This window comes from Podarcis gaigeae (assembly GCF_964106915.1).
Source record: "Podarcis gaigeae genome assembly, chromosome: 8".
In the NCBI taxonomy this organism is placed as follows: Eukaryota; Metazoa; Chordata; class Lepidosauria; order Squamata; family Lacertidae; genus Podarcis; species Podarcis gaigeae.
The window spans coordinates 73,613,182-73,623,980 of NC_139684.1; the positions used below are offsets into that span (position 1 = coordinate 73,613,182).

Consider the following 10,799-nt stretch of genomic DNA (forward strand, 5'->3'; position numbering starts at 1 on the left):
GGTTGTGCTTAAATTTATATTACATGGCTTTTTTTTTTTTTTTAATAAAAGACTTTTCCCACCAGAAATAAAAGCCTGATTTAGAAGAGAAGGGACAGTTTTATTTACAACACCTTTTTGCTTGGGAACAGAGCAAATTTAAATACATGTCTTGTATCTGGACAATGGAGCTGTCAGTCTCACTTTAGAAATTGAGAACTCTCAAAGGAGAGGCAAAATAGAGGTCTATGACTGCCACCTAGTGGATAGATTAGCAAGCTACTACTTGTTATTGTAAGTAATTGGTTTTCAATTGACGTTTTATTTTTATTTTTTTGATGGTTCAGAGATGTAATCAAGAAAAGGAGGCATGAATATTTCAGGGGGAAAGGGTCTATAACGCAACAGCAACGTGCTTGTGCAGTGTTCACAGCTGGCAAGGAAGGGAATTTAAGAAGCCGGCATAAACTGAGTTGGACCACTGGCCCAACCAGTAACTTTAAAAGGTTTTGGATAAAACTCTTTCCAGAGGTTGGAGATGCCAGAGGTTTTACCTGGGCTATTTATCATGCAAAGCAGATGCTCTACATCCTAGGTATGGCCCCTCCTCTAAAGGGAGAAAAACAGGAGAGAAAAGGCACACATTTTTAAAAAAAGAACGAGGTCCCATGTTAAATGATGGAACTAAAGGTGATGCCTGAGTCAGAAAAGTCTCTCTGTTCTACAGGATCAGTTTAACTCAACCTACATGAAAAGCAACCGGCATGCGGGTGGCACTGCAGTCTAAACCACTGAGCCTCTTGGGCTTGTCAATCGGAAGGTCAGTGGTTCAAATCCCTGCAATGGGGTGAGCTCCTGTTGCTCTGTCCCAGCCTAGCAGTTCGAAAGCACACCAGTGCAAGTAGATAAATAGGTACCACTGTGGCGGGAAGGTAAAGGACCTTTCTGTGCGCTCTGCTTTCCATCACAGTGTCCCGTTGCACCAGAAGCTGTTTACCCATGCTGGCCACAACCGGAAAGCTGTCTGTGGACAAAAGCCGGCTCCCTCGGCCTGAAAGCGAGGTGAGTGCTGCAACCCCATAGTCGCCTTTGACTGGACTTAACCATCCAGGGGTCCTTTACCTTTAAGAATGAAAACAAATTTTATGCTGTCAGGCACAGGTCATGGTGATGCCGGGTGAAACCTCAGTGTTGTATACAGTATAAGGTTTGGGGAGGAGAGGTAGGGGGAAGAGGGGTATAGTAAACTTATATTATTTTACTTAGTGTATGTGGGAGGTTTGTGTGTCAGCAACACTTGAGTAGGTTCTCTTTCTATTCATTTTTTGTTTTCCCTTGGCAGTGAGGGAGGTTGGGGCGAGGGGCAGGATATGTTTGGTTGTCTTTAGTTGACTGCAGGGTATTGAGGAGGGCTTGGAAATATCCTTTATCTTATTCTATTTCCTCCTCCACCCTTTTCTTCCCCTCCAGCTAGAGAACAATTAGAATATGCCTCAGACTCTCATGCAGGTGCCCAGTCTGGGATACTGGGAGTTCTAGTCCAAACATCTTCAGGAAGACTGCAGGGATAATATTCATTATTGTTTATGTATGCAATTAAGATAATAAATCCAGTTCAGTGTTGGTCATTTGTTCTTTATTTTAAGACGTTGTAGTGGTTTCATGGTGCCCAGCCATGTTTTCTTTTTATGAGTTGGTGGTTAATAAATATTGTTATAAATTAAATAATATAACAAAATTAACACTTGCGTGCACCCCTTAATTAATTCCTCCACCTGCCCACCCCCCATGCATCATCAGCCCTCAATATTTTTATTTCCCCACCACCAGAATAAAACAAAGAGCCATTTCCCCCCCCCCATTCAGCACTCATTGTTTGCATCACTATGCTGCCCCCTTCGTCCCCATTCACCTGTTGTGATGTCATCACAGAGCCATTGTAGTTTCCTAGGCGACTATAGTCAACAATTGTTCCCCCAACCCCTTTCCGTATCCACCTCCCATGAGTTACAATGGCTTCCTTAGTTCCAGAGACTTTGGATAACCCACCTCGGCCTTCAGGTGATGGATCTGGGAAGAATATTGCAGGGTCTGGGAGGGAAAGCCAGAGCCCAACTAGCTGTAGGAAAAACAAAAGAGAGTTGAGACCGGGAACCAGGAGTTCTATAGCCCAATTCAGCCTCCTAAATTGTGCTGGCTGACCCTAAACGGACAACCCAGAGGAAGGTGTGGTGGCTCTCAAAATGGAAGCCCTTGGTGGAGCTCTTTGAGAAGAAGGGGCCTGGTTGAACACTATGTGATCTTCAAGAACTAGTAGTTGAAATGAAGTACAGAGGAATGATGGAGACCCACTTTTGCCAACCTGGAGCTTTGCAGATGGTTTTGGTCAACAACTCCCAGCAGCTGCAGTGGCAGCCCTAAACATCTGGAATGGTCCAGGCCTGCAAAGGCTGATGGACTCCACAAATCAATGCCACTCATAAGAAAGCTGGACCCATGTAGACTGTCAAAGTTTTTCACCTTTCTCATCAGCTTCTTTGCTGCCTATCAGCCACTCTCCATCTGTCACATTCTCTCAGTTCCTTTATCCATCCATCCCTTTATTTTTGACGGTCATCATCTTTCCCCCTGCTTTCACTTGCCAAGCCCACTTCCAAGCTTACACATCTTGACTCTCTCAAGGTCAAGTTTGAACGAATGGCTGGTTGGCTGGCTTATTATTATCCTTAATAAACTGCCTGGCCCAATAGGATTGACCTCAGCTATACACATCAATGCACCCCTCCCCAATAAAATCATCCTGCCTAAAAAAAATAAAACACACTTCAAATAATTCAAGGATAAAGCACAAGACGAAAACCAGTAAGAAAAGGCCTATCATTCATCCAGTTCACCTTTAAAAGGCCTTGGTAAAAGGTTTTGGACCTATCAGTAAATTTTATTGGAAAGGGGTGGGGAGTAATAACTGTCGGGTAGAATAAGTGCCACTATTGAAAAAGCTTTGTGTGGAGATATGTTGCATCCAGTGATTTTTTTTTCTTTTAAACAGTTCAGGGGTGCTCTCATTTTCCTACTCATATTGAAATACTGCCCCTCAATGAGGCCAAACTTAGATTCACAAAATGTTTAGGGATATGTGTACCCCTGCGTCCCCCCAGAAAAAAAGCACTGGTTGCATCTACAGAGATCTTCCTTTCCTTCTTTTTGCAAAACTATTGCCCAATCTATCTGGAGATCTACAGGTGGTCAGTTTAGCTTACTAGTTAAACTAGTCATTCTTTTGGGTCGTCACTATGTTCCTCTCAAACAAGTCCTCTAGACTTGAGAGAGAGAGTTGTGGGTGTGGGTGTGTGCATGCGTCTTATCTTATTTGTGCTGGAGTATGGAGAAAGTCAGCAAAAGTGACAATCTCTCCTACTGTTCTAAAGGAGCTCCCCACTGTTTCATACTTACTCTAAATCACAGCACAAATGAGATCTCTAGGGAGGATATCTGTAGTATCCAGAGACTCAGAGTAGGATGTCTCCAGCAAGCAAATGAGTGGATTTGCTGCCATTCGATCCTGACCCTTTGGGTTGTACACTCACAGGTGATGAAGGGATCCCAGGTCTCCCTGCCCCGCTGCAACAGGGCAAGCCCCTCCCCATTGCAGGAAGTGGTACCAAGCCTGGGGGAGGGAACCCCTCGCAAGACTTCCTGCTTCCTCCACCTCTTCTGCCGTCACCCCATCTCTTTAGCCAGGCGGCTCCACACAACACCTCTCCCGGAGTTGTCTACAGCCTGCCGGGCTCCACTGCAGCAACCACCTCATCACCCCCGAGGCTGGTCCAAACACTCCCAGGCTCCTTCCCAGATATCTACGATGGAGACATGAAAAGGTGGGAGGACCATTTCCGCAGCATCCAGAGAGCCTACAAAGAGTTTGGCAAAGAGGATGACTTTGCGATCCGGGTGCTCACTGAAGATTTCACCCTCCCGTTCCCTTTCGCCTGGCCCAGCAAGGGCGAGGCGTCCCGGCAGCTGGCATACGACCCCTCGGACTGCTCCGGCTTCGATTTCTTCCTGCACCCAGGGCAACCAGTCCCTCACGTCCTCCAGCCACTGCATGCCACCACCCAGGCATTCTTCAAGAAGAGGCGTCTGGAGCAACTGGCTCTCAGTTACGCCAGCAAAGCGTCCCTCGCCGGCGCTCCTGGGCTGCCCACGACGCAAGAAACGAGTCCCACCTTGCGGCCAGACATCATGGTCATCACCAGCGTGCCCTGCGTGGCTGCCGCTGCAGCTCCCGGCGAGCCACCTTTCCTCCTGCAAGACGGCAAAGGCCACAGGAACATCCAACCTGCCCCAATAGCTATCCCAAGCTCAGCGCCAATGCAGTCCATCAACCTCCAGTTCATGAGCCCCACGCACCATGGGCAGTTTTAGTCCTCTTGGACATTCTAGATCAAAGGAAGGCAACCTGGTGCTCTCCAGGTATTGATCTCCCATCAGCCCTTGTAGCTTGGATATTAGTCAGGGGTGATGGAAACATCTGCAGGGCATCATGTTGACCACCACTATTCCAGATGTTAGCAATAGTCCCCAAGCAGGACGTATTTTAAAGACTTTTTAAAAGACCCAACACCTTCATCCCAGCTCTTCTCAGCATTGGTGCTCTGAACATCTAACTGAGGCTAGCAGCTGAGTTGCTAAACACTTTGCGTACAGCTACAGATGTCCACCTTGCAACCCGAGTCTGGCTCCCTAGAGAGGACATTAATAAAAAAAGCTTTCTGTCTTCCACTCCGTAGAGCTTTGGTGTCGAGATCATTGGGATGGGGGCAGGCGCTGTCCAATAGTCACTTGCTTTTATGTAAAAATACCTATACACCAATCTGTAGATTGGACTACTGCAATGTGCTCTATGCAGGGGCTGCCCTTGAAGATGGGCAGCTGGTATAGAATTTTGTGGCCTGATTCTTCCAACAGAAAAGACCACAAAAAGAAGGTGTTTGTATTGCCACAGCTGTCCAGGATGCCACCAAGCTACTGGACCCAATTCAAAGTGGTTGCAATTACCTTTAAACCCTAAGCAGTCTTGAGCCTAGCATGCCTTAGGGAGAACATCCTCCCACTTCTTCCTACCCTTGCTCTCAGATCCAGGGACAGTGGAAGAGTCTCTCTTGGGAGATTATGGACTCTCCTTCATTTGAGGCTTTTAAGCAGAGCTTAGATGAACATGATCAGAAGAGACCAGCTGGTTAAAGGTGTACAGGTCGGAGCCAAACAGTACAAATTGAGAGCATTTGCAGATGATCTTGTACTTACATTACAAGAGCCAGAATCTAGTACTAAAAGGGTTTTAGAATTAATTCAAGAGTTTGGTCAAGTAGCAGGATTTAAACTGAACAAGTTAAAAACTAAGGTATTAGAGAAAAACTTAACAGCTATTGAAAAAGAGAGGTTTCAGAATGAGACAGGTCTAACTGTGGTTAAGAAAGTGAAATATTTGGGGATTAACATGACAGCTAAAAATGTGAATCTATTTAAAGATAACTATAAGAAATGTTGGACAGAAGTGAAAAAAAGATTTAGAAATTTGGTCAAATTTGAAGCTTTCCTTGTCTGGTCGAATTGCAGCTATAAAGATGAATGTATTGCCTAGAATGTTGTTTTTGTTTCAAACATTGCAAATTGTGAACAAGATGGAGTGTTTCAAGAAGTGGCAAAAAGACATTTCTAAATTCGTCTGGCAGGGCAAGAAACCCAGAATAAAATTTAAGATTTTAACTGATGCAAAGGAAAGGGGGGGATTTGCCCTGCCAGATTTTAAACTTTATTATGAATCAGCAGCTTTCTGCTGGTTGAAAGACTGGCTGCTTCTTGAGAATACAGACATTTTGGATTTAGAAGGTTTTAACAATATTTTTGGGTGGCATGCATATTTGTGGTATGACAAGGTTAAAGCTCACAAAGCTTTTAAAAATCATATTGTCAGGAAAGCATTGTACAATGTTTGGATTAAATATAAAGACTTGTTGGAAAATAAAACTCCAAGGTGGTTGTCGCCAATGGAGGCAAAGGCTGTGAAAAGACTCAATATGGAGTCCAAATGGCCGAAATATTGGGAAATTCTGGAACAAGAAGGGGATAAACTGAAATTGCAGAGTTTCGAGAAATTAAAAGATAAAGTGCGAGACTGGCTTCATTATTATCAAATAATGGAGGCTTACAAGTTGGACAAGAAAATTGGCTTCTAGGTGGAAAAATCAAAATTGGAAACAGAATTGTTAGAACCCAAAATTAAGAACTTGTCAAAAATGTATAACTTGCTGTTGAAATGGAATACGCAGGATGAAACGGTTAAATCAGCCATGATCAAGTGGGCACAAGATATTGGTCATAACATTATGTTTGCTGACTGGGAACAGTTGTGGACCACCGGTATGAAATTTACGGCATGTAATGCCCTAAGAGAAAATATTATGAAAATGATTTATAGGTGGTACATGACCCCAGTCAAGCTTGCAAAAATTTACCACTTGTCTGATAATAAATGTTGGAAATGCAAAGAAAATGAAGGTACATTCTTTCACCTTTGGTGGACGTGCCCAAGGATTAAGGCTTTCTGGGAAATGATATATAATGAAATGAAAAAGGTATTTAAATATACCTTCTTGAAGAAACCAGAGGCCTTTCTCCTGGGCATGGTCGGCCAATTGGTGCCAAAGAAGGATAGAACATTCTTTATGTATGCTACAACAGCAGCAAGAATACTCATCGCAAAGTATTGGAAGACACAAGATCTACCCACCTTGGAAGAATGGCAGATGAAGGTGATGGACTACATGGGACTGGCAGAAATGACTGGCAGAATCCGAGACCGGGAAGAGAGACGGCGGAAGAAGATTGGAAGAAATTTAAGGACTATTTTAAGTAATATTGCAAAATTATTGAATGTTAGAATGATGTTGGTTTAGAAATTAAGTGGTTTTCAGCTGTAATGATTAAGTAAAAAGAAAAGAAAGGTTAAAAATTAAATGAAAATTAAGGGAGAGGATTTGCTGAATTAATAATTAGAAATTGGAATACAGAAAGGGGAGGTATGAGGTGGTTGGGGAAATAAGTTATAAGAAAATAAGGGAACGAAACTTTGTTTTTAAATAGTTTTTAGTTTTGTATTTTGTCTTTTTTATCTGTTATTTTTTCTGTTTGTGTTTTGTTTTTGCTATTGCTTCCCCCCCCCTTCTTTTTCTGTATAACTTTTAAAATTTCAATAAATATCTTTTTTTTAAAAAAAAAAAAAAAGCAGAGCTTAGATGGTCCTGTCACCTAGATGACCCTTTGAGTCCCCTCAAACTCTACAATTCTATGAAACCTCAGCAACTGTAACATCCTTTAGGAAGGTGTGGCTTCACTGAATGGAGGGTCTTCTCAGTGGTAGAACCTATATTGTGGAAGAATCTTCCCAGAGAAGATCACTTGTTCTCTTTACTATTCATGTTTTACCAGAAAATGAAGACAAACCTGTTTTCCAACCCCTCCACAAAGTATCCGCTGATTTGTGTTTGGGGTTTTTTGCTCTAGCTCTTACCAATAATTTCCTTGTTGTGCTGGATTTTGTTTTTTGTAAATGGTTTTCTATTTCTTCCGTTGGTCATTTTAGTTTAGCTTTGCTGCACACCACCAAGAGTGCTTTGTAGAAAAGCAACAAACATTTAAAATAAATTTAAAAATTCAGAAGTGCTGTGAGGGAGGGTGGACAGGAAATAGATCCTCTTTGTTCTTCTGCCCTCATCGTCACACAACTGATTAAATGTATCCACCAAAGTTGGACATCCCTTCTAGATTCGCACTGTGGATTCCAAGCTGTAGCAGATGGGAGTGATCTGATCCCCACAATGTTTGGCAGTGTGGTCAGCATGAGCTGCAGAGGATGCTTTCGCCTTTGGAATAAGATGTTGCAGCCCAAGACAAGCTCTGCTGGGGAAAACTGGATGGCGTCAAAGACTGGTTGGATCCCAAGGATCGGTGGGAGGAACCGGCTGGGGAACCACCAAGGGAAGAAGGCTCAGAGCCCGGAGAGCGGTGGTGGGACAGTGAGGAGTGGTCAGAGGAGAAGAGAGAGAAGACTGGGAAGAGGTGGTGTTGGAAGTTGAAGGGGAAGTTGAAGGGCTTAGTGAGCGGGGCGAGTCTTTGGCAGAGAGCAGTATAGAATGAGAGGCGGAAGCTGAAGCAGGTGAGGAGGCAGGAGAGAGGCCAAGAGGCAGAGATAATATTAATATTAACAACAACAACAACAACAATTTATTATTTATACCCCCACCACTCTGGGCGGCTTCCAACAAAACACTAAAATACAATAACCTATTAAACATTAAAAGCTTCCGTAAACAGGGTTGCCTTCAGATGTCTTCTAAAAGTTTAGTAGTTATTTTTCTCTTTGACATCTGGTGGGAGAGCGTTCCACAGGGCGGGTGCCACTACCGAGAAGGCCCTCTGCCTGGTTCCCTGTAACTTGGTTTCTTGCAGCGAGGGAACCACCAGAAGGCCCTCGGCACTGGACCTCAGTGTCTGGGCAGAACGATGGAGGTGGAGACGCTCCTTCAGGTATACTGGACCGAGGCCGTTTAGGGCTTTAAAGATCAGCACCAACACTTTGAATTGTGCTTGGAAACGTACTGGGAGCTAATGTAGGTCTTTCAAGACCGGTGTTATATGGTCTTGGCAGCCACTCCCAGTCACCAGTCTGGCTGCCGCGTTCTGGATTAGTTGTAGTTTGTGGGTCACCTTCAAAGGTAGCCCCACGTAGAGCGTGTTGCAGTAGTCCAAGCGGGAGATAACTAGAGCATGCACCACTCTGGCGAGGCAGTCCACAGGCAGATAGGGTCTCAGCCTATGTACCAGATGGAGCTGGTAAACAGCTGCCCTGGACACGGATTTGACCTGTGCCTCCATGGACAGCTGTGAGTCCAAAATGACTCCCAGGCTGCACACCTGGTCCTTCAGGGGCACAGTTACCCCATTCAGGACCAGGGAATCCTCCACACCTGCCCGCCTCCTGTTCCCCAAAAACAGTACTTCTGTCTTGTCAGGATTCAATCTCAATCTGTTAGCCGCCATCCATCCTCCAACCGCCTCCAGACACTCACAAAGGACCTTCATCGCCTTCACTGGTTCTGATTTGAAAGAGAGGTAGAGCTGGGTATCATCCGCATACTGATGAACACCCAGCCCAAACCCCCTCATGATCTCTCCCAGCGGCTGCATGTAGATGTTGAAAAGCATGAGGGAGAGGACAGAACCCTGAGGCACCCCACAAGTGAGAGCCCAGGGGTCTGAACACTCATTCCCCCCCCCCACTTTCTGAACATGGGCCAGGAGGAAGGAGCGAAACCACTGTATGACAGTGCCCCCAGCTCCCAGCCCCTCAGGACAGTCCAGAAGGATGTTATGGTCGATGGTATCAAACGCTGCTGAAAGATCCAGCAGAACTAGGAAACAGCTCTCACCTTTGTCCCTAGCCTGCCGGAGATCATCAACCAGTGCGACCAAGGCAGTTTCAGTCCCATGATAAGGCCTGAATCCCGACTGGAAGGGATCCAGGCCAAAAAGAGCAGGTGATGTCACAAGGCTGTCAGTCCTGAACTGCAGGGAAGAGAGACCCACTCGGGGAAGTCCTGTAGCTTATTGGCAGAGCATCTTGAAGGTCCCAGGTTCAATCCCTGGCATCTCCAGGTAAAGGTGTGAATGTCCTCAAAGAGCTGCTGCCAGTCAGTGTGGACAAAATTGACCTAGAGCCGTGTTTCTCAAAACTTGTTTGACTTTTGTTGGACTACAACTCCCACCATCCCTAGGGGTCAGAAGGGACTAATGGGGTCAGAAGGACCAGGGGTCAGAAGGGACTAATGGTCGGACTCGGTAAGACAGCTTCCCATAATAACCACATAATAACAGAGAAAAATAATTAAGAAGCTCCCCCAATCGTTAACTCTTAGATTGAGTCAGATAGGAGACCTGGAAGGTCACATTTCCCTCCCACCCCACCCCATAGCTGTCAACCTTCCCTTTTTTTGGAGGGAAATTCCCTTATTCCAGCGCCGTTTCCCGCTGCTATCCCGGATTGTTAGATATCCCGTAGACTGTCCCTGGGACAGATGAGGCTGCTGATCCCTAATTTTCAAATCTGAAAGTTGACAGCTGTGCCCCACCCCCTGCTGACTTAATGTTCCCCACTCCAATCCTACACTAAGGTTGCTTAAGCTAAGAAAGGCCGGAGCTGGGTTTGTGCCTGTAAGAAAAATACAGTGGCACCTCGGGTTACATACACTTCAGGTTACATACGCTGCAGGTTAGACTCCGCTAACCCAGAAATAGTACCTCGGGTTAAGAACTTTGCTTCAGGATGAGAACAGAAATTGCGCAGCAGAGGCACGGCAGCAGCAGGAGGCCCCATTAGCTAAAGTGGTGCTTCAGGTTAAGAACAATTTCAGGTTAAGAACCGACCTCCGGAACGAATTAAGTACTTAACCCGAGGTACCACTGTATCTGCATATTCTATGTACCTTGCCTCAAGTTCCATTGAAGAAAAGTAATATGCACACAAACACACACACAAATATATATATGGTAATCAGTGGCTGCTCCCAGACTCCGGAACTCCCTCCCTGGAGAAGCCAGACTCGCTCCCTCTGGGGTATAAATAAATAAATAAATAAATAAAGTCAGCTGAGTGGTTAATGCGCTTAACAACCACCCACCCTATGCAATTTGTCCAGTCCTCTTTTAAAGCAGTCCAAGTTCGTGACCATCACTGCCTCCTGAGGGAGCAAATGCCATAA

The 10,799-nt window shown here is 45.1% G+C and overlaps 1 protein-coding gene across 1 annotated transcript; it reads left to right on the forward strand.

Moving 5' to 3' along the window:
* The first annotated feature begins 1,852 nt into the window (after window positions 1-1,852).
* On the forward strand, window positions 1,853-4,761 carry LOC310851318 (uncharacterized protein C8orf90 homolog). Its single transcript, XM_083753542.1, has 2 exons — window positions 1,853-2,040; window positions 3,569-4,761. The coding sequence occupies exons 1-2, from the start codon at window positions 1,992-1,994 to the stop codon at window positions 4,402-4,404; spliced, it is 885 nt and encodes a 294-aa protein (XP_083609668.1). The 5' UTR covers window positions 1,853-1,991; the 3' UTR covers window positions 4,405-4,761.
* Window positions 4,762-10,799: the final 6,038 nt, after the last annotated feature.